Source organism: Chionomys nivalis, chromosome 26, assembly GCF_950005125.1.
Source record: "Chionomys nivalis chromosome 26, mChiNiv1.1, whole genome shotgun sequence".
NCBI classification, from domain to species: domain Eukaryota; kingdom Metazoa; phylum Chordata; class Mammalia; order Rodentia; family Cricetidae; genus Chionomys; species Chionomys nivalis.
Genome location: NC_080111.1, coordinates 197,394 through 221,383, shown reverse-complemented (window position 1 = coordinate 221,383; position 23,990 = coordinate 197,394). Strand labels below are relative to the sequence as shown.

The 23,990-nt window shown below is 46.5% G+C and overlaps 1 protein-coding gene across 7 annotated transcripts in view; it reads right to left on the bottom strand.

Annotated features, from left to right (window-relative positions):
* The window catches only part of Ica1l (islet cell autoantigen 1 like), a 69,659-nt gene that overhangs the window by 7,988 nt on the left and 37,681 nt on the right, over positions 1–23,990 (bottom strand). For all 7 annotated transcript variants that reach the window (XM_057758834.1, XM_057758837.1, XM_057758838.1 and 4 more), the window contains one exon: positions 760–999. In XM_057758834.1, coding sequence (XP_057614817.1) covers positions 760–999 — 240 coding nt within the window. The remainder of the gene's footprint in view (positions 1–759; positions 1,000–23,990) is intronic.

Below are 23,990 nucleotides of genomic sequence, written 5' to 3'. Positions count from 1 at the left end.
GAGATGAGAGAGAAGATGCAGACACATTTATCCTACAGGCGGCGCTGACACCAGAAGTGCGGAGGGGGAGCTGAGGGGTTGAGGTTGGACTCTTGCAGCAACACAGGCAACCACGTGAGGTTCTGAGTGGACTGGAGCCAGACTGAGCTCAGTGTGACAACCACAGCACAGGTCCAGGGGCAGACGACTCCCAGACTCCCAACGTGTGGCCATGGACACAGGGCAGTGAGATTGCTGGTGACCCCGTCTCTAGACAGCCCTCTGCCCATATCCCCACCTACTCCAACTCCAGTGTCCTCCACTCTGGCTGCCCTTTTCTCTCTCTCTCTCTCTCTCTCTCTCTCTCTCTCTCTCTCTCTCTCTCTCTCTCTCTCTCTCTCTCTCTCTCTCTCTCTCTCTCTCCCTCCCTCCCTCCCTCCCTGTCCCACATTCTGAATCTTGTAGGAAAAAAATATACCAAATTTTTCTAGGGGTGGTGGTGGAATCATCTGACCCAGGAGTGGTTTAATAGATGGCGCAGTCAATGGGGAACACATGGGTTTGGTGGAGGCAGCAAGGACACAGCCCTTGTTTAAGACTTGTTGACCGCTGCAGTATGATTTGGATTTGGATATTTTTTCCTGTTGACTGGCATACCTGCAGATTTTATCTAGTAGTGGTGAAGTTAAAATCAATTTCCCTTGATTCTATTATCAATAACCACAATAATTTTGCTTAGCAAACACAAAGCATGCGTCCAAATGTCTCGTCAACACTTACTTTTGGAAGCTCCTTCCGCGTGAAGGCCGAGGTCCAAGAGCTGTGAAGGGAGGAACTGGGAGGATCCCACCGGAGGCTCCTGGGCTCTGAGGCCAGCACTGGGGCTCCCGCAGGCTGTCTGGCATTCCTGGGTCAGCTCACTAGCACTCGAAGTGGGGCTCAGGAGGCTGTTCAGAAATGCGAATTCCTTCTCAAAATCATCTCCTTCCAGCGAGTCTCTAGGCAGAGCTTTTGTCACTGCTGGTTGAGAACAGAAAGAGGAAATGAGAGCAGGATGTAGAAGAACTAATTCTGCTTTTCCCTTATGGCATTAGAATGATTTTAAACAACTATATTGGCCAGACGGTGGTGGCTCACTTTTAATCCCAGCATTTGGGAGGCAGAGGCAGTTGAATCTCTGACTTTGAAGCCAGTCTGGTCTACATAGGGAGTTCCAGGACAGTCAGGTCTAAAGTCTCAAAAACAACCAAACAAAAACCCTTTCCTATATTCTTCCTCCTTGATGGCAGTCTAAAATTTGGCTCAGATTGTTCATCCTATTTCCAGCTTATCAATAGATTTTAAAATTATAGTTGGATTGAGTCTGGTCTTTTCCCAGGGGTCACAAACTATTTAACAGTTCCCTTCTTACACCCAATGTGGTTCCTTGGCAATGAACTCAGTCATCAGGTTTGCTGGCAAGAGCCATTCCACCTACTCCCCATCTGACTTTTTGGATGGGTGTTGGGGATCCAAACTCAGGCCCTTGTGGATATCTGCCCAATCCCTGCCTTGTTTTTATATTTTATATGTGTAGTGTTTTGCCTGCACGTATGTATATGTACCAGTGAGCATGTTTGGTGTCCATGGAGGACAAAGAGGGTGTCAGATCACTTGGACCTGGAGTTACCGATGGTTGTGAGCCACCAAGTGGGTACTGGGAATCAAACCTGGGTCCTCTGAAGAGCAACCAGCACTTTTAACCACTGAACCATCTTTTCAGATCCACTATTAATATTTTTTAGAGATTTATTTATTTATGTATATGGGTGCTTTTGTCTGCATGTACATCTGTACACTAGAAGGGGCACTGGAATTCATGAAAGTATAATTCTAGAGAGTTGTGAGCCACTATATGGGTCCTGGGAATTAACTCAGGACCTGTTAAACACTGAGCCATCTCTCCAGCCTTCTACTTGCTGTGGGATAATGCATTTGTATGCTGTAAAGATTTGTCACTCAAGCCGGGCGGTGGTGGCGCACGCCTTTAATCCTAGCACTCAGGAGGCAGAGGCAGGCGGATCTCTGTGAGTTCGAGACCAGCCTGGTCTACAAGAGCTAGTTCCAGGACAGGCTCCAAAGCCACAGAGAAACCCTGTCTCGAAAAACCAAAAAAAAAAAAAAAAAAAAAAAAGATTTGTCACTCATATTGGTTTAATAAAACATTGATTGGCCAGTAGCCAGGCAGGAAACGGGGCAAACCAGACAGAATTCTGGGAAGAGTCAGTCACCAGTCAGACACAGAGGAAGCAAGATGAGAATGCCTCACTGATAAAAGGTGACAAGTCGTGTGGATAAACATAGACAAGAATTATGGGTTAACTTAAGTTGTAAGAGCTAGTTAATAGCCGGGCGGTGGTGGTGCACGCCTTTAATCCCAGCACTCTGGAGGCAGAGGCAGGCGGATCTCTGTGATTTCGAGACCAGCCTGGTCTACAGAGCTAGTTCCAGGACAGGCTCCAAAGCCACAGAGAAACCCTGTCTCGAAAAACCAAAAAAAAAAAAAAAAAAAAAAAGAGCTAATTAATAAAACGTCCGAGATAATAGGCCAAACAATTTATAATATAAGCTGTGTGCTTTGGGACTGAACAGCTGCAGGACTGGGTAAGAAAGAAACTTCTATCTATACTCCTCAATATTACTGCTCGTGTATTTTTTTTTTTTTTTAATACAGAGTTCCTCTGTATCTTTGGCTGTCCTGGAACCCATTTTGTAGACCAGGCTGGTCTCGAACCCAACAGGGATTCACCTACCGCTGCCTCTCAAGGGCTAGATTTAAGGTGTGCACCACCATGACCTACCTCCTCTTAATGTTTTAATAAGACTCCAATTCTGCTTCTTATTACCTAGCTCTGGAATTCTTTTCTGAAGCCACAAATCATGGGTTTTCCTGAGCTGAGGTCCCCAAAACATTTTGGGGGTCTGTCTCTTCAGGGTGCTGGAGGTGACAGAAGAGTTGTTGTTCTGTCCCTTATCACTAAAGAGAAAATGGTAGTTTCAAGCCAAGAGCTCCTAAGGTCCAGCTATCTCTCCTCACAAACACTCAGTTTCGAAGGTGAGGGGGCCACTCAGAGGTCAACCATCAAACAGAACAGGATTCATAGCCATCTCACTGTAGAGAATTCAAGCCTAAGAATAGTCTGAGATAGAGAAGCAGTGCTAAGAGCCCCAGGAAAAAGTCAGTCTTGCCAGACATATAGGCTAAACCATAGCCAGTACTTTGCCTGAAAGAACCAGGGGGAAAAGCTCAAGATGGCCTCAAACTGGTGGCAATCCTACTGTTTCAACCTTAAGAGTGCTGAGACTTCAGGTGTCAGTCACTATGCCCCAGCACGGAAACCTGAGGCAAACGTGGGCGCAGGGCGCCATCTAGTGGTGAAGCCGTGGAAGTGTCCACTGGCTCAGGGAAATCGCGCAGGGCGCCACCTCGTGGTAATCCAGTGGAAGTGTCCACTGGCTCAGGGAAATCGCGCAGGGCGCCACCTCGTGGTAATCCAGTGGAAGTGTCCACTGGCTCAGGGAAATCACGCAGCGCGCCACCTCGTGGTGATGCAGTGGAAGTGTCCACTGGCTCAGAGAAATCAAACTGACGTTTGGAAGGGCAGCCACAAGGTCTTCAATGTGAAAACACAGTTTTTGAATAAAAAGAAAAAAAGTCTGAAAGACAGGCAACTGGAGGAGAAAGATATGAGAACTGGGGAAACAAGAAATGCAGTACAGCACTAAAGAGTCAACATTCAGTCATTTTAGTTAAAGAGGGAGGTGAGAAGGTCAAATAACCAGAGACTTCCCAGACCTAGAGGGGGCTATGAAGGCACGGGAAAGTCAGAGGAGGATATTCAGTAAACTCCCCAGTGTTAAAGCAAGTGTACATAAAGCCGTCTGGTTCTGCTTGGAGCAGCCCATGCCACAGAATACTCACAGCTCAGGAGATGGTGTGAGGTGTTCACGGTATCCATGGAAACTGGTAGCCAAGAATACCAGACCCAGAAAAGCTGTCTTTTAAAAGTGAAAAAGCAAGCCAGGCGCTAGTGGCACACACCCCTTTTATCCCAGCACTCGGGAGACAGAGGCAGGTGGATCTCTGTGAGTTCGAGGCCAGCCTGGTCTACAGAGCAAGTTCCAGGACATCTAGGACAACACAGAACCCTGTCTTGTAAAGGGGGAAGGGGAAGCTAGTGAGGAAAGCAGTACACACATAACCCAGAAGGCATAAAACTCACATATATTACAATCCTGTAATACAAACATGATGCATACGCGATGCATGTCATTAGCAATGGCCTAACAACGTGAGTGAAAACAACTACATTATGTTAGGAGAAAGGCGATAGAGAAAGGTGTAAAATGAGTTTAGCAGATGACAAGTGGTAGGAGAAGGGAGTCAACTCTCACCTCTGCACGTGGACCGTGGCATGCAAGCATCCACATACACAAATGTAACTTTTTGTTTTGTTTTTCAGGACAGGGCTTCCCTGTGAAGCCCTGACTGTCCTGGAATTCTCTCTGGAGACTAGGTGGGCCTCGAACTCAGAACTCAGAAATCTGCCTGCCTCTGCCTCTCAGATTCTGGGATTAAAGGCGTGCACCACCACCACCACCCAGCAATAAATGCAATTCTTAATAATTAAAAACAAAGACTGAAGCCAGGTACGGTGACGTATTCTTTTAATCTCAGCACCTGGGAGGCAGAGGCTGATGAACTGGATCTCTGTGAGTTCAAGATCACTCTGGTCCATAGAGAGAGTTCCAGGACAGCTGGAGCTATGTACAAGCAAGAGCCTGTCTTGAAAACAAATAACAAAACCCAAAGGTTGGGCACAATGGTGCACACCTTTAAATCCAGTGCTTGGGAGGCAGAGGCTGGTGGATCTGTGCGAATTTGAGGCCAGCCTGGTCTAAACAGAGATCCTAGCTCAAAAAATTAAGATATAAAATGAGACTTCAAAAGAGGCCTGAGGGTGTTGCTCAGGTGATAGTGTCTTGCTGGGCATGTACAAGGCCCTGGGTTCAGACCCTAGAACTACATAAGATAGGCATGTTGGCACATCTCTACTATCTCAGCTCTCCGGAAGCAAGGAGGATCTTAAGTTCAGTGTCATCTTTAGCCAGTTTGAGGCCATCTTGGGCTACAAGAGATTCCATAAATGTAGACGGTTTTCAATGTTTTTGTTTGTTTGGTGTTCGAGACAGGGTTTCTCTGTGTAGCTCTGGCTGTCCTGGAATTCGCTTTGCAAGAGATCCACCTGCCTCTGCCTCCCTGAGTGCTGGGATTAATGGTGCACACCACCACTGCCTGGCTGGGGTTTCAGATTTTTAATGTTTAATGTATGTATATGAATGTTTTGCCTACTCTGGGTGTGTGTGTGTGTGTGTGTGTGCGTGCGTGCGCGCACCGTATGTGTATCTGGTTCCTTGGTCTGTGAGCTGCCATGTTGGTTATTAGTAACCAAACCCAGGTCCTCTGAAAGAATCAGTAAGTACTCTTAAAACTTCTGAGCCACCTCTCCAGCTTCTAGGAGATTTTTTGAAACTAGTATTTTCACTCATTGTGAACTCAGTGTTGAGTTGTGACTATTACAATATTGCATCTTTTAAACATAAGTCTTAAGATAATCCACAAAGCAAAGACTGCAGCGGACACACCAAAACTAAAAGGACTCAAAGCACACTGACGCTAAATCACCCAACCCCAGAGGAAAACTGTAGTTGAGAAGAAACTATCATAAAACTTTAAAGCTGGTGCTAAAGTAGTAGTAGCAAGGGAGGTCATGCTAGCACACACCTTTAATACCAGCCCATGATTTTAAACAATTATATTGGCACTCAGTTTCGAAGGTGAGGGGGCCACTCAGAGGTCAACCATCAAACAGAACAGGATTCATAGCCATCTCACTGTAGAGAATTCAAGCCTAAGAATAGTCTGAGATAGAGAAGCAGTGCTAAGAGCCCCAGGAAAAAGTCAGTCTTGCCAGACATATAGGCTAAACCATAGCCAGTACTTTGCCTGAAAGAACCAGGGGGAAAAGCTCAAGATGGCCTCAAACTGGTGGCAATCCTACTGTTTCAACCTTAAGAGTGCTGAGACTTCAGGTGTCAGTCACTATGCCCCAGCACGGAAACCTGAGGCAAACGTGGGCGCAGGGCGCCATCTAGTGGTGAAGCAGTGGAAGTGTCCACTGGCTCAGGGAAATCGCGCAGGGCGCCACCTCGTGGTAATCCAGTGGAAGTGTCCACTGGCTCAGGGAAATCGCGCAGGGCGCCACCTCGTGGTAATCCAGTGGAAGTGTCCACTGGCTCAGGGAAATCACGCAGCGCGCCACCTCGTGGTGATGCAGTGGAAGTGTCCACTGGCTCAGAGAAATCAAACTGACGTTTGGAAGGGCAGCCACAAGGTCTTCAATGTGAAAACACAGTTTTTGAATAAAAAGAAAAAAAGTCTGAAAGACAGGCAACTGGAGGAGAAAGATATGAGAACTGGGGAAACAAGAAATGCAGTACAGCACTAAAGAGTCAACATTCAGTCATTTTAGTTAAAGAGGGAGGTGAGAAGGTCAAATAACCAGAGACTTCCCAGACCTAGAGGGGGCTATGAAGGCACGGGAAAGTCAGAGGAGGATATTCAGTAAACTCCCCAGTGTTAAAGCAAGTGTACATAAAGCCGTCTGGTTCTGCTTGGAGCAGCCCATGCCACAGAATACTCACAGCTCAGGAGATGGTGTGAGGTGTTCACGGTATCCATGGAAACTGGTAGCCAAGAATACCAGACCCAGAAAAGCTGTCTTTTAAAAGTGAAAAAGCAAGCCAGGCGCTAGTGGCACACACCCCTTTTATCCCAGCACTCGGGAGACAGAGGCAGGTGGATCTCTGTGAGTTCGAGGCCAGCCTGGTCTACAGAGCAAGTTCCAGGACATCTAGGACAACACAGAACCCTGTCTTGTAAAGGGGGAAGGGGAAGCTAGTGAGGAAAGCAGTACACACATAACCCAGAAGGCATAAAACTCACATATATTACAATCCTGTAATACAAACATGATGCATACGCGATGCATGTCATTAGCAATGGCCTAACAACGTGAGTGAAAACAACTACATTATGTTAGGAGAAAGGCGATAGAGAAAGGTGTAAAATGAGTTTAGCAGATGACAAGTGGTAGGAGAAGGGAGTCAACTCTCACCTCTGCACGTGGACCGTGGCATGCAAGCATCCACATACACAAATGTAACTTTTTGTTTTGTTTTTCAGGACAGGGCTTCCCTGTGAAGCCCTGACTGTCCTGGAATTCTCTCTGGAGACTAGGTGGGCCTCGAACTCAGAACTCAGAAATCTGCCTGCCTCTGCCTCTCAGATTCTGGGATTAAAGGCGTGCACCACCACCACCACCCAGCAATAAATGCAATTCTTAATAATTAAAAACAAAGACTGAAGCCAGGTACGGTGACGTATTCTTTTAATCTCAGCACCTGGGAGGCAGAGGCTGATGAACTGGATCTCTGTGAGTTCAAGATCACTCTGGTCCATAGAGAGAGTTCCAGGACAGCTGGAGCTATGTACAAGCAAGAGCCTGTCTTGAAAACAAATAACAAAACCCAAAGGTTGGGCACAATGGTGCACACCTTTAAATCCAGTGCTTGGGAGGCAGAGGCTGGTGGATCTGTGCGAATTTGAGGCCAGCCTGGTCTAAACAGAGATCCTAGCTCAAAAAATTAAGATATAAAATGAGACTTCAAAAGAGGCCTGAGGGTGTTGCTCAGGTGATAGTGTCTTGCTGGGCATGTACAAGGCCCTGGGTTCAGACCCTAGAACTACATAAGATAGGCATGTTGGCACATCTCTACTATCTCAGCTCTCCGGAAGCAAGGAGGATCTTAAGTTCAGTGTCATCTTTAGCCAGTTTGAGGCCATCTTGGGCTACAAGAGATTCCATAAATGTAGACGGTTTTCAATGTTTTTGTTTGTTTGGTGTTCGAGACAGGGTTTCTCTGTGTAGCTCTGGCTGTCCTGGAATTCGCTTTGCAAGAGATCCACCTGCCTCTGCCTCCCTGAGTGCTGGGATTAATGGTGCACACCACCACTGCCTGGCTGGGGTTTCAGATTTTTAATGTTTAATGTATGTATATGAATGTTTTGCCTACTCTGGGTGTGTGTGTGTGTGTGTGTGTGCGTGCGTGCGCGCACCGTATGTGTATCTGGTTCCTTGGTCTGTGAGCTGCCATGTTGGTTATTAGTAACCAAACCCAGGTCCTCTGAAAGAATCAGTAAGTACTCTTAAAACTTCTGAGCCACCTCTCCAGCTTCTAGGAGATTTTTTGAAACTAGTATTTTCACTCATTGTGAACTCAGTGTTGAGTTGTGACTATTACAATATTGCATCTTTTAAACATAAGTCTTAAGATAATCCACAAAGCAAAGACTGCAGCGGACACACCAAAACTAAAAGGACTCAAAGCACACTGACGCTAAATCACCCAACCCCAGAGGAAAACTGTAGTTGAGAAGAAACTATCATAAAACTTTAAAGCTGGTGCTAAAGTAGTAGTAGCAAGGGAGGTCATGCTAGCACACACCTTTAATACCAGCCCATGATTTTAAACAATTATATTGGCACTCAGTTTCGAAGGTGAGGGGGCCACTCAGAGGTCAACCATCAAACAGAACAGGATTCATAGCCATCTCACTGTAGAGAATTCAAGCCTAAGAATAGTCTGAGATAGAGAAGCAGTGCTAAGAGCCCCAGGAAAAAGTCAGTCTTGCCAGACATATAGGCTAAACCATAGCCAGTACTTTGCCTGAAAGAACCAGGGGGAAAAGCTCAAGATGGCCTCAAACTGGTGGCAATCCTACTGTTTCAACCTTAAGAGTGCTGAGACTTCAGGTGTCAGTCACTATGCCCCAGCACGGAAACCTGAGGCAAACGTGGGCGCAGGGCGCCATCTAGTGGTGAAGCAGTGGAAGTGTCCACTGGCTCAGGGAAATCGCGCAGGGCGCCACCTCGTGGTAATCCAGTGGAAGTGTCCACTGGCTCAGGGAAATCGCGCAGGGCGCCACCTCGTGGTAATCCAGTGGAAGTGTCCACTGGCTCAGGGAAATCACGCAGCGCGCCACCTCGTGGTGATGCAGTGGAAGTGTCCACTGGCTCAGAGAAATCAAACTGACGTTTGGAAGGGCAGCCACAAGGTCTTCAATGTGAAAACACAGTTTTTGAATAAAAAGAAAAAAAGTCTGAAAGACAGGCAACTGGAGGAGAAAGATATGAGAACTGGGGAAACAAGAAATGCAGTACAGCACTAAAGAGTCAACATTCAGTCATTTTAGTTAAAGAGGGAGGTGAGAAGGTCAAATAACCAGAGACTTCCCAGACCTAGAGGGGGCTATGAAGGCACGGGAAAGTCAGAGGAGGATATTCAGTAAACTCCCCAGTGTTAAAGCAAGTGTACATAAAGCCGTCTGGTTCTGCTTGGAGCAGCCCATGCCACAGAATACTCACAGCTCAGGAGATGGTGTGAGGTGTTCACGGTATCCATGGAAACTGGTAGCCAAGAATACCAGACCCAGAAAAGCTGTCTTTTAAAAGTGAAAAAGCAAGCCAGGCGCTAGTGGCACACACCCCTTTTATCCCAGCACTCGGGAGACAGAGGCAGGTGGATCTCTGTGAGTTTGAGGCCAGCCTGGTCTACAGAGCAAGTTCCAGGACATCTAGGACAACACAGAACCCTGTCTTGTAAAGGGGGAAGGGGAAGCTAGTGAGGAAAGCAGTACACACATAACCCAGAAGGCATAAAACTCACATATATTACAATCCTGTAATACAAACATGATGCATACGCGATGCATGTCATTAGCAATGGCCTAACAACGTGAGTGAAAACAACTACATTATGTTAGGAGAAAGGCGATAGAGAAAGGTGTAAAATGAGTTTAGCAGATGACAAGTGGTAGGAGAAGGGAGTCAACTCTCACCTCTGCACGTGGACCGTGGCATGCAAGCATCCACATACACAAATGTAACTTTTTGTTTTGTTTTTCAGGACAGGGCTTCCCTGTGAAGCCCTGACTGTCCTGGAATTCTCTCTGGAGACTAGGTGGGCCTCGAACTCAGAACTCAGAAATCTGCCTGCCTCTGCCTCTCAGATTCTGGGATTAAAGGCGTGCACCACCACCACCACCCAGCAATAAATGCAATTCTTAATAATTAAAAACAAAGACTGAAGCCAGGTACGGTGACGTATTCTTTTAATCTCAGCACCTGGGAGGCAGAGGCTGATGAACTGGATCTCTGTGAGTTCAAGATCACTCTGGTCCATAGAGAGAGTTCCAGGACAGCTGGAGCTATGTACAAGCAAGAGCCTGTCTTGAAAACAAATAACAAAACCCAAAGGTTGGGCACAATGGTGCACACCTTTAAATCCAGTGCTTGGGAGGCAGAGGCTGGTGGATCTGTGCGAATTTGAGGCCAGCCTGGTCTAAACAGAGATCCTAGCTCAAAAAATTAAGATATAAAATGAGACTTCAAAAGAGGCCTGAGGGTGTTGCTCAGGTGATAGTGTCTTGCTGGGCATGTACAAGGCCCTGGGTTCAGACCCTAGAACTACATAAGATAGGCATGTTGGCACATCTCTACTATCTCAGCTCTCCGGAAGCAAGGAGGATCTTAAGTTCAGTGTCATCTTTAGCCAGTTTGAGGCCATCTTGGGCTACAAGAGATTCCATAAATGTAGACGGTTTTCAATGTTTTTGTTTGTTTGGTGTTCGAGACAGGGTTTCTCTGTGTAGCTCTGGCTGTCCTGGAATTCGCTTTGCAAGAGATCCACCTGCCTCTGCCTCCCTGAGTGCTGGGATTAATGGTGCACACCACCACTGCCTGGCTGGGGTTTCAGATTTTTAATGTTTAATGTATGTATATGAATGTTTTGCCTACTCTGGGTGTGTGTGTGTGTGTGTGTGCGTGCGTGCGCGCACCGTATGTGTATCTGGTTCCTTGGTCTGTGAGCTGCCATGTTGGTTATTAGTAACCAAACCCAGGTCCTCTGAAAGAATCAGTAAGTACTCTTAAAACTTCTGAGCCACCTCTCCAGCTTCTAGGAGATTTTTTGAAACTAGTATTTTCACTCATTGTGAACTCAGTGTTGAGTTGTGACTATTACAATATTGCATCTTTTAAACATAAGTCTTAAGATAATCCACAAAGCAAAGACTGCAGCGGACACACCAAAACTAAAAGGACTCAAAGCACACTGACGCTAAATCACCCAACCCCAGAGGAAAACTGTAGTTGAGAAGAAACTATCATAAAACTTTAAAGCTGGTGCTAAAGTAGTAGTAGCAAGGGAGGTCATGCTAGCACACACCTTTAATACCAGCCCATGATTTTAAACAATTATATTGGCACTCAGTTTCGAAGGTGAGGGGGCCACTCAGAGGTCAACCATCAAACAGAACAGGATTCATAGCCATCTCACTGTAGAGAATTCAAGCCTAAGAATAGTCTGAGATAGAGAAGCAGTGCTAAGAGCCCCAGGAAAAAGTCAGTCTTGCCAGACATATAGGCTAAACCATAGCCAGTACTTTGCCTGAAAGAACCAGGGGGAAAAGCTCAAGATGGCCTCAAACTGGTGGCAATCCTACTGTTTCAACCTTAAGAGTGCTGAGACTTCAGGTGTCAGTCACTATGCCCCAGCACGGAAACCTGAGGCAAACGTGGGCGCAGGGCGCCATCTAGTGGTGAAGCAGTGGAAGTGTCCACTGGCTCAGGGAAATCGCGCAGGGCGCCACCTCGTGGTAATCCAGTGGAAGTGTCCACTGGCTCAGGGAAATCACGCAGCGCGCCACCTCGTGGTGATGCAGTGGAAGTGTCCACTGGCTCAGAGAAATCAAACTGACGTTTGGAAGGGCAGCCACAAGGTCTTCAATGTGAAAACACAGTTTTTGAATAAAAAGAAAAAAAGTCTGAAAGACAGGCAACTGGAGGAGAAAGATATGAGAACTGGGGAAACAAGAAATGCAGTACAGCACTAAAGAGTCAACATTCAGTCATTTTAGTTAAAGAGGGAGGTGAGAAGGTCAAATAACCAGAGACTTCCCAGACCTAGAGGGGGCTATGAAGGCACGGGAAAGTCAGAGGAGGATATTCAGTAAACTCCCCAGTGTTAAAGCAAGTGTACATAAAGCCGTCTGGTTCTGCTTGGAGCAGCCCATGCCACAGAATACTCACAGCTCAGGAGATGGTGTGAGGTGTTCACGGTATCCATGGAAACTGGTAGCCAAGAATACCAGACCCAGAAAAGCTGTCTTTTAAAAGTGAAAAAGCAAGCCAGGCGCTAGTGGCACACACCCCTTTTATCCCAGCACTCGGGAGACAGAGGCAGGTGGATCTCTGTGAGTTCGAGGCCAGCCTGGTCTACAGAGCAAGTTCCAGGACATCTAGGACAACACAGAACCCTGTCTTGTAAAGGGGGAAGGGGAAGCTAGTGAGGAAAGCAGTACACACATAACCCAGAAGGCATAAAACTCACATATATTACAATCCTGTAATACAAACATGATGCATACGCGATGCATGTCATTAGCAATGGCCTAACAACGTGAGTGAAAACAACTACATTATGTTAGGAGAAAGGCGATAGAGAAAGGTGTAAAATGAGTTTAGCAGATGACAAGTGGTAGGAGAAGGGAGTCAACTCTCACCTCTGCACGTGGACCGTGGCATGCAAGCATCCACATACACAAATGTAACTTTTTGTTTTGTTTTTCAGGACAGGGCTTCCCTGTGAAGCCCTGACTGTCCTGGAATTCTCTCTGGAGACTAGGTGGGCCTCGAACTCAGAACTCAGAAATCTGCCTGCCTCTGCCTCTCAGATTCTGGGATTAAAGGCGTGCACCACCACCACCACCCAGCAATAAATGCAATTCTTAATAATTAAAAACAAAGACTGAAGCCAGGTACGGTGACGTATTCTTTTAATCTCAGCACCTGGGAGGCAGAGGCTGATGAACTGGATCTCTGTGAGTTCAAGATCACTCTGGTCCATAGAGAGAGTTCCAGGACAGCTGGAGCTATGTACAAGCAAGAGCCTGTCTTGAAAACAAATAACAAAACCCAAAGGTTGGGCACAATGGTGCACACCTTTAAATCCAGTGCTTGGGAGGCAGAGGCTGGTGGATCTGTGCGAATTTGAGGCCAGCCTGGTCTAAACAGAGATCCTAGCTCAAAAAATTAAGATATAAAATGAGACTTCAAAAGAGGCCTGAGGGTGTTGCTCAGGTGATAGTGTCTTGCTGGGCATGTACAAGGCCCTGGGTTCAGACCCTAGAACTACATAAGATAGGCATGTTGGCACATCTCTACTATCTCAGCTCTCCGGAAGCAAGGAGGATCTTAAGTTCAGTGTCATCTTTAGCCAGTTTGAGGCCATCTTGGGCTACAAGAGATTCCATAAATGTAGACGGTTTTCAATGTTTTTGTTTGTTTGGTGTTCGAGACAGGGTTTCTCTGTGTAGCTCTGGCTGTCCTGGAATTCGCTTTGCAAGAGATCCACCTGCCTCTGCCTCCCTGAGTGCTGGGATTAATGGTGCACACCACCACTGCCTGGCTGGGGTTTCAGATTTTTAATGTTTAATGTATGTATATGAATGTTTTGCCTACTCTGGGTGTGTGTGTGTGTGTGTGTGTGCGTGCGTGCGCGCACCGTATGTGTATCTGGTTCCTTGGTCTGTGAGCTGCCATGTTGGTTATTAGTAACCAAACCCAGGTCCTCTGAAAGAATCAGTAAGTACTCTTAAAACTTCTGAGCCACCTCTCCAGCTTCTAGGAGATTTTTTGAAACTAGTATTTTCACTCATTGTGAACTCAGTGTTGAGTTGTGACTATTACAATATTGCATCTTTTAAACATAAGTCTTAAGATAATCCACAAAGCAAAGACTGCAGCGGACACACCAAAACTAAAAGGACTCAAAGCACACTGACGCTAAATCACCCAACCCCAGAGGAAAACTGTAGTTGAGAAGAAACTATCATAAAACTTTAAAGCTGGTGCTAAAGTAGTAGTAGCAAGGGAGGTCATGCTAGCACACACCTTTAATACCAGCCCATGATTTTAAACAATTATATTGGCACTCAGTTTCGAAGGTGAGGGGGCCACTCAGAGGTCAACCATCAAACAGAACAGGATTCATAGCCATCTCACTGTAGAGAATTCAAGCCTAAGAATAGTCTGAGATAGAGAAGCAGTGCTAAGAGCCCCAGGAAAAAGTCAGTCTTGCCAGACATATAGGCTAAACCATAGCCAGTACTTTGCCTGAAAGAACCAGGGGGAAAAGCTCAAGATGGCCTCAAACTGGTGGCAATCCTACTGTTTCAACCTTAAGAGTGCTGAGACTTCAGGTGTCAGTCACTATGCCCCAGCACGGAAACCTGAGGCAAACGTGGGCGCAGGGCGCCATCTAGTGGTGAAGCAGTGGAAGTGTCCACTGGCTCAGGGAAATCGCGCAGGGCGCCACCTCGTGGTAATCCAGTGGAAGTGTCCACTGGCTCAGGGAAATCACGCAGCGCGCCACCTCGTGGTGATGCAGTGGAAGTGTCCACTGGCTCAGAGAAATCAAACTGACGTTTGGAAGGGCAGCCACAAGGTCTTCAATGTGAAAACACAGTTTTTGAATAAAAAGAAAAAAAGTCTGAAAGACAGGCAACTGGAGGAGAAAGATATGAGAACTGGGGAAACAAGAAATGCAGTACAGCACTAAAGAGTCAACATTCAGTCATTTTAGTTAAAGAGGGAGGTGAGAAGGTCAAATAACCAGAGACTTCCCAGACCTAGAGGGGGCTATGAAGGCACGGGAAAGTCAGAGGAGGATATTCAGTAAACTCCCCAGTGTTAAAGCAAGTGTACATAAAGCCGTCTGGTTCTGCTTGGAGCAGCCCATGCCACAGAATACTCACAGCTCAGGAGATGGTGTGAGGTGTTCACGGTATCCATGGAAACTGGTAGCCAAGAATACCAGACCCAGAAAAGCTGTCTTTTAAAAGTGAAAAAGCAAGCCAGGCGCTAGTGGCACACACCCCTTTTATCCCAGCACTCGGGAGACAGAGGCAGGTGGATCTCTGTGAGTTCGAGGCCAGCCTGGTCTACAGAGCAAGTTCCAGGACATCTAGGACAACACAGAACCCTGTCTTGTAAAGGGGGAAGGGGAAGCTAGTGAGGAAAGCAGTACACACATAACCCAGAAGGCATAAAACTCACATATATTACAATCCTGTAATACAAACATGATGCATACGCGATGCATGTCATTAGCAATGGCCTAACAACGTGAGTGAAAACAACTACATTATGTTAGGAGAAAGGCGATAGAGAAAGGTGTAAAATGAGTTTAGCAGATGACAAGTGGTAGGAGAAGGGAGTCAACTCTCACCTCTGCACGTGGACCGTGGCATGCAAGCATCCACATACACAAATGTAACTTTTTGTTTTGTTTTTCAGGACAGGGCTTCCCTGTGAAGCCCTGACTGTCCTGGAATTCTCTCTGGAGACTAGGTGGGCCTCGAACTCAGAACTCAGAAATCTGCCTGCCTCTGCCTCTCAGATTCTGGGATTAAAGGCGTGCACCACCACCACCACCCAGCAATAAATGCAATTCTTAATAATTAAAAACAAAGACTGAAGCCAGGTACGGTGACGTATTCTTTTAATCTCAGCACCTGGGAGGCAGAGGCTGATGAACTGGATCTCTGTGAGTTCAAGATCACTCTGGTCCATAGAGAGAGTTCCAGGACAGCTGGAGCTATGTACAAGCAAGAGCCTGTCTTGAAAACAAATAACAAAACCCAAAGGTTGGGCACAATGGTGCACACCTTTAAATCCAGTGCTTGGGAGGCAGAGGCTGGTGGATCTGTGCGAATTTGAGGCCAGCCTGGTCTAAACAGAGATCCTAGCTCAAAAAATTAAGATATAAAATGAGACTTCAAAAGAGGCCTGAGGGTGTTGCTCAGGTGATAGTGTCTTGCTGGGCATGTACAAGGCCCTGGGTTCAGACCCTAGAACTACATAAGATAGGCATGTTGGCACATCTCTACTATCTCAGCTCTCCGGAAGCAAGGAGGATCTTAAGTTCAGTGTCATCTTTAGCCAGTTTGAGGCCATCTTGGGCTACAAGAGATTCCATAAATGTAGACGGTTTTCAATGTTTTTGTTTGTTTGGTGTTCGAGACAGGGTTTCTCTGTGTAGCTCTGGCTGTCCTGGAATTCACTTTGCAAGAGATCCACCTGCCTCTGCCTCCCTGAGTGCTGGGATTAATGGTGCACACCACCACTGCCTGGCTGGGGTTTCAGATTTTTAATGTTTAATGTATGTATATGAATGTTTTGCCTACTCTGGGTGTGTGTGTGTGTGTGTGTGTGCGTGCGTGCGCGCACCGTATGTGTATCTGGTTCCTTGGTCTGTGAGCTGCCATGTTGGTTATTAGTAACCAAACCCAGGTCCTCTGAAAGAATCAGTAAGTACTCTTAAAACTTCTGAGCCACCTCTCCAGCTTCTAGGAGATTTTTTGAAACTAGTATTTTCACTCATTGTGAACTCAGTGTTGAGTTGTGACTATTACAATATTGCATCTTTTAAACATAAGTCTTAAGATAATCCACAAAGCAAAGACTGCAGCGGACACACCAAAACTAAAAGGACTCAAAGCACACTGACGCTAAATCACCCAACCCCAGAGGAAAACTGTAGTTGAGAAGAAACTATCATAAAACTTTAAAGCTGGTGCTAAAGTAGTAGTAGCAAGGGAGGTCATGCTAGCACACACCTTTAATACCAGCCCATGATTTTAAACAATTATATTGGCACTCAGTTTCGAAGGTGAGGGGGCCACTCAGAGGTCAACCATCAAACAGAACAGGATTCATAGCCATCTCACTGTAGAGAATTCAAGCCTAAGAATAGTCTGAGATAGAGAAGCAGTGCTAAGAGCCCCAGGAAAAAGTCAGTCTTGCCAGACATATAGGCTAAACCATAGCCAGTACTTTGCCTGAAAGAACCAGGGGGAAAAGCTCAAGATGGCCTCAAACTGGTGGCAATCCTACTGTTTCAACCTTAAGAGTGCTGAGACTTCAGGTGTCAGTCACTATGCCCCAGCACGGAAACCTGAGGCAAACGTGGGCGCAGGGCGCCATCTAGTGGTGAAGCAGTGGAAGTGTCCACTGGCTCAGGGAAATCGCGCAGGGCGCCACCTCGTGGTAATCCAGTGGAAGTGTCCACTGGCTCAGGGAAATCGCGCAGGGCGCCACCTCGTGGTAATCCAGTGGAAGTGTCCACTGGCTCAGAGAAATCAAACTGACGTTTGGAAGGGCAGCCACAAGGTCTTCAATGTGAAAACACAGTTTTTGAATAAAAAGAAAAAAAGTCTGAAAGACAGGCAACTGGAGGAGAAAGATATGAGAACTGGGGAAACAAGAAATGCAGTACAGCACTAAAGAGTCAACATTCAGTCATTTTAGTTAAAGAGGGAGGTGAGAAGGTCAAATAACCAGAGACTTCCCAGACCTAGAGGGGGCTATGAAGGCACGGGAAAGTCAGAGGAGGATATTCAGTAAACTCCCCAGTGTTAAAGCAAGTGTACATAAAGCCGTCTGGTTCTGCTTGGAGCAGCCCATGCCACAGAATACTCACAGCTCAGGAGATGGTGTGAGGTGTTCACGGTATCCATGGAAACTGGTAGCCAAGAATACCAGACCCAGAAAAGCTGTCTTTTAAAAGTGAAAAAGCAAGCCAGGCGCTAGTGGCACACACCCCTTTTATCCCAGCACTCGGGAGACAGAGGCAGGTGGATCTCTGTGAGTTCGAGGCCAGCCTGGTCTACAGAGCAAGTTCCAGGACATCTAGGACAACACAGAACCCTGTCTTGTAAAGGGGGAAGGGGAAGCTAGTGAGGAAAGCAGTACACACATAACCCAGAAGGCATAAAACTCACATATATTACAATCCTGTAATACAAACATGATGCATACGCGATGCATGTCATTAGCAATGGCCTAACAACGTGAGTGAAAACAACTACATTATGTTAGGAGAAAGGCGATAGAGAAAGGTGTAAAATGAGTTTAGCAGATGACAAGTGGTAGGAGAAGGGAGTCAACTCTCACCTCTGCACGTGGACCGTGGCATGCAAGCATCCACATACACAAATGTAACTTTTTGTTTTGTTTTTCAGGACAGGGCTTCCCTGTGAAGCCCTGACTGTCCTGGAATTCTCTCTGGAGACTAGGTGGGCCTCGAACTCAGAACTCAGAAATCTGCCTGCCTCTGCCTCTCAGATTCTGGGATTAAAGGCGTGCACCACCACCACCACCCAGCAATAAATGCAATTCTTAATAATTAAAAACAAAGACTGAAGCCAGGTACGGTGACGTATTCTTTTAATCTCAGCACCTGGGAGGCAGAGGCTGATGAACTGGATCTCTGTGAGTTCAAGATCACTCTGGTCCATAGAGAGAGTTCCAGGACAGCTGGAGCTATGTACAAGCAAGAGCCTGTCTTGAAAACAAATAACAAAACCCAAAGGTTGGGCACAATGGTGCACACCTTTAAATCCAGTGCTTGGGAGGCAGAGGCTGGTGGATCTGTGCGAATTTGAGGCCAGCCTGGTCTAAACAGAGATCCTAGCTCAAAAAATTAAGATATAAAATGAGACTTCAAAAGAGGCCTGAGGGTGTTGCTCAGGTGATAGTGTCTTGCTGGGCATGTACAAGGCCCTGGGTTCAGACCCTAGAACTACATAAGATAGGCATGTTGGCACATCTCTACTATCTCAGCTCTCCGGAAGCAAGGAGGATCTTAAGTTCAGTGTCATCTTTAGCCAGTTTGAGGCCATCTTGGGCTACAAGAGATTCCATAAATGTAGACGGTTTTCAATGTTTTTGTTTGTTTGGTGTTCGAGACAGGGTTTCTCTGTGTAGCTCTGGCTGTCCTGGAATTCGCTTTGCAAGAGATCCACCTGCCTCTGCCTCCCTGAGTGCTGGGATTAATGGTGCACACCACCACTGCCTGGCTGGGGTTTCAGATTTTTAATGTTTAATGTATGTATATGAATGTTTTGCCTACTCTGGGTGTGTGTGTGTGTGTGTGTGTGTGCGTGCGTGCGCGCACCGTATGTGTATCTGGTTCCTTGGTCTGTGAGCTGCCATGTTGGTTATTAGTAACCAAACCCAGGTCCTCTGAAAGAATCAGTAAGTACTCTTAAAACTTCTGAGCCACCTCTCCAGCTTCTAGGAGATTTTTTGAAACTAGTATTTTCACTCATTGTGAACTCAGTGTTGAGTTGTGACTATTACAATATTGCATCTTTTAAACATAAGTCTTAAGATAATCCACAAAGCAAAGACTGCAGCGGACACACCAAAACTAAAAGGACTCAAAGCACACTGACGCTAAATCACCCAACCCCAGAGGGAAACTGTAGTTGAGAAGAAACTATCATAAAACTTTAAAGCTGGTGCTAAAGTAGTAGTAGCAAGGGAGGTCATGCTAGCACACACCTTTAATACCAGCCCATGATTTTAAACAATTATATTGGCACTCAGTTTCGAAGGTGAGGGGGCCACTCAGAGGTCAACCATCAAACAGAACAGGATTCATAGCCATCTCACTGTAGAGAATTCAAGCCTAAGAATAGTCTGAGATAGAGAAGCAGTGCTAAGAGCCCCAGGAAAAAGTCAGTCTTGCCAGACATATAGGCTAAACCATAGCCAGTACTTTGCCTGAAAGAACCAGGGGGAAAAGCTCAAGATGGCCTCAAACTGGTGGCAATCCTACTGTTTCAACCTTAAGAGTGCTGAGACTTCAGGTGTCAGTCACTATGCCCCAGCACGGAAACCTGAGGCAAACGTGGGCGCAGGGCGCCATCTAGTGGTGAAGCAGTGGAAGTGTCCACTGGCTCAGGGAAATCGCGCAGGGCGCCACCTCGTGGTAATCCAGTGGAAGTGTCCACTGGCTCAGGGAAATCGCGCAGGGCGCCACCTCGTGGTAATCCAGTGGAAGTGTCCACTGGCTCAGGGAAATCACGCAGCGCGCCACCTCGTGGTGATGCAGTGGAAGTGTCCACTGGCTCAGAGAAATCAAACTGACGTTTGGAAGGGCAGCCACAAGGTCTTCAATGTGAAAACACAGTTTTTGAATAAAAAGAAAAAAAGTCTGAAAGACAGGCAACTGGAGGAGAAAGATATGAGAACTGGGGAAACAAGAAATGCAGTACAGCACTAAAGAGTCAACATTCAGTCATTTTAGTTAAAGAGGGAGGTGAGAAGGTCAAATAACCAGAGACTTCCCAGACCTAGAGGGGGCTATGAAGGCACGGGAAAGTCAGAGGAGGATATTCAGTAAACTCCCCAGTGTTAAAGCAAGTGTACATAAAGCCGTCTGGTTCTGCTTGGAGCAGCCCATGCCACAGAATACTCACAGCTCAGGAGATGGTGTGAGGTGTTCACGGTATCCATGGAAACTGGTAGCCAAGAATACCAGACCCAGAAAAGCTGTCTTTTAAAAGTGAAAAAGCAAGCCAGGCGCTAGTGGCACACACCCCTTTTATCCCAGCACTCGGGAGACAGAGGCAGGTGGATCTCTGTGAGTTTGAGGCCAGCCTGGTCTACAGAGCAAGTTCCAGGACATCTAGGACAACACAGAACCCTGTCTTGTAAAGGGGGAAGGGGAAGCTAGTGAGGAAAGCAGTACACACATAACCCAGAAGGCATAAAACTTACATATATTACAATCCTGTAATACAAACATGATGCATACGCGATGCATGTCATTAGCAATGGCCTAACAACGTGAGTGAAAACAACTACATTATGTTAGGAGAAAGGCGATAGAGAAAGGTGTAAAATGAGTTTAGCAGATGACAAGTGGTAGGAGAAGGGAGTCAACTCTCACCTCTGCACGTGGACCGTGGCATGCAAGCATCCACATACACAAATGTAACTTTTTGTTTTGTTTTTCAGGACAGGGCTTCCCTGTGAAGCCCTGACTGTCCTGGAATTCTCTCTGGAGACTAGGTGGGCCTCGAACTCAGAACTCAGAAATCTGCCTGCCTCTGCCTCTCAGATTCTGGGATTAAAGGCGTGCACCACCACCACCACCCAGCAATAAATGCAATTCTTAATAATTAAAAACAAAGACTGAAGCCAGGTACGGTGACGTATTCTTTTAATCTCAGCACCTGGGAGGCAGAGGCTGATGAACTGGATCTCTGTGAGTTCAAGATCACTCTGGTCCATAGAGAGAGTTCCAGGACAGCTGGAGCTATGTACAAGCAAGAGCCTGTCTTGAAAACAAATAACAAAACCCAAAGGTTGGGCACAATGGTGCACACCTTTAAATCCAGTGCTTGGGAGGCAGAGGCTGGTGGATCTGTGCGAATTTGAGGCCAGCCTGGTCTAAACAGAGATCCTAGCTCAAAAAATTAAGATATAAAATGAGACTTCAAAAGAGGCCTGAGGGTGTTGCTCAGGTGATAGTGTCTTGCTGGGCATGTACAAGGCCCTGGGTTCAGACCCTAGAACTACATAAGATAGGCATGTTGGCACATCTCTACTATCTCAGCTCTCCGGAAGCAAGGAGGATCTTAAGTTCAGTGTCATCTTTAGCCAGTTTGAGGCCATCTTGGGCTACAAGAGATTCCATAAATGTAGACGGTTTTCAATGTTTTTGTTTGTTTGGTGTTCGAGACAGGGTTTCTCTGTGTAGCTCTGGCTGTCCTGGAATTCGCTTTGCAAGAGATCCACCTGCCTCTGCCTCCCTGAGTGCTGGGATTAATGGTGCACACCACCACTGCCTGGCTGGGGTTTCAGATTTTTAATGTTTAATGTATGTATATGAATGTTTTGCCTACTCTGGGTGTGTGTGTGTGTGTGTGTGTGTGCGTGCGTGCGCGCACCGTATGTGTATCTGGTTCCTTGGTCTGTGAGCTGCCATGTTGGTTATTAGTAACCAAACCCAGGTCCTCTGAAAGAATCAGTAAGTACTCTTAAAACTTCTGAGCCACCTCTCCAGCTTCTAGGAGATTTTTTGAAACTAGTATTTTCACTCATTGTGAACTCAGTGTTGAGTTGTGACTATTACAATATTGCATCTTTTAAACATAAGTCTTAAGATAATCCACAAAGCAAAGACTGCAGCGGACACACCAAAACTAAAAGGACTCAAAGCACACTGACGCTAAATCACCCAACCCCAGAGGAAAACTGTAGTTGAGAAGAAACTATCATAAAACTTTAAAGCTGGTGCTAAAGTAGTAGTAGCAAGGGAGGTCATGCTAGCACACACCTTTAATACCAGCCCATGATTTTAAACAATTATATTGGCACTCAGTTTCGAAGGTGAGGGGGCCACTCAGAGGTCAACCATCAAACAGAACAGGATTCATAGCCATCTCACTGTAGAGAATTCAAGCCTAAGAATAGTCTGAGATAGAGAAGCAGTGCTAAGAGCCCCAGGAAAAAGTCAGTCTTGCCAGACATATAGGCTAAACCATAGCCAGTACTTTGCCTGAAAGAACCAGGGGGAAAAGCTCAAGATGGCCTCAAACTGGTGGCAATCCTACTGTTTCAACCTTAAGAGTGCTGAGACTTCAGGTGTCAGTCACTATGCCCCAGCACGGAAACCTGAGGCAAACGTGGGCGCAGGGCGCCATCTAGTGGTGAAGCAGTGGAAGTGTCCACTGGCTCAGGGAAATCGCGCAGGGCGCCACCTCGTGGTAATCCAGTGGAAGTGTCCACTGGCTCAGGGAAATCAAACTGACGTTTGGAAGGGCAGCCACAAGGTCTTCAATGTGAAAACACAGTTTTTGAATAAAAAGAAAAAAAGTCTGAAAGACAGGCAACTGGAGGAGAAAGATATGAGAACTGGGGAAACAAGAAATGCAGTACAGCACTAAAGAGTCAACATTCAGTCATTTTAGTTAAAGAGGGAGGTGAGAAGGTCAAATAACCAGAGACTTCCCAGACCTAGAGGGGGCTATGAAGGCACGGGAAAGTCAGAGGAGGATATTCAGTAAACTCCCCAGTGTTAAAGCAAGTGTACATAAAGCCGTCTGGTTCTGCTTGGAGCAGCCCATGCCACAGAATACTCACAGCTCAGGAGATGGTGTGAGGTGTTCACGGTATCCATGGAAACTGGTAGCCAAGAATACCAGACCCAGAAAAGCTGTCTTTTAAAAGTGAAAAAGCAAGCCAGGCGCTAGTGGCACACACCCCTTTTATCCCAGCACTCGGGAGACAGAGGCAGGTGGATCTCTGTGAGTTCGAGGCCAGCCTGGTCTACAGAGCAAGTTCCAGGACATCTAGGACAACACAGAACCCTGTCTTGTAAAGGGGGAAGGGGAAGCTAGTGAGGAAAGCAGTACACACATAACCCAGAAGGCATAAAACTCACATATATTACAATCCTGTAATACAAACATGATGCATACGCGATGCATGTCATTAGCAATGGCCTAACAACGTGAGTGAAAACAACTACATTATGTTAGGAGAAAGGCGATAGAGAAAGGTGTAAAATGAGTTTAGCAGATGACAAGTGGTAGGAGAAGGGAGTCAACTCTCACCTCTGCACGTGGACCGTGGCATGCAAGCATCCACATACACAAATGTAACTTTTTGTTTTGTTTTTCAGGACAGGGCTTCCCTGTGAAGCCCTGACTGTCCTGGAATTCTCTCTGGAGACTAGGTGGGCCTCGAACTCAGAACTCAGAAATCTGCCTGCCTCTGCCTCTCAGATTCTGGGATTAAAGGCGTGCACCACCACCACCACCCAGCAATAAATGCAATTCTTAATAATTAAAAACAAAGACTGAAGCCAGGTACGGTGACGTATTCTTTTAATCTCAGCACCTGGGAGGCAGAGGCTGATGAACTGGATCTCTGTGAGTTCAAGATCACTCTGGTCCATAGAGAGAGTTCCAGGACAGCTGGAGCTATGTACAA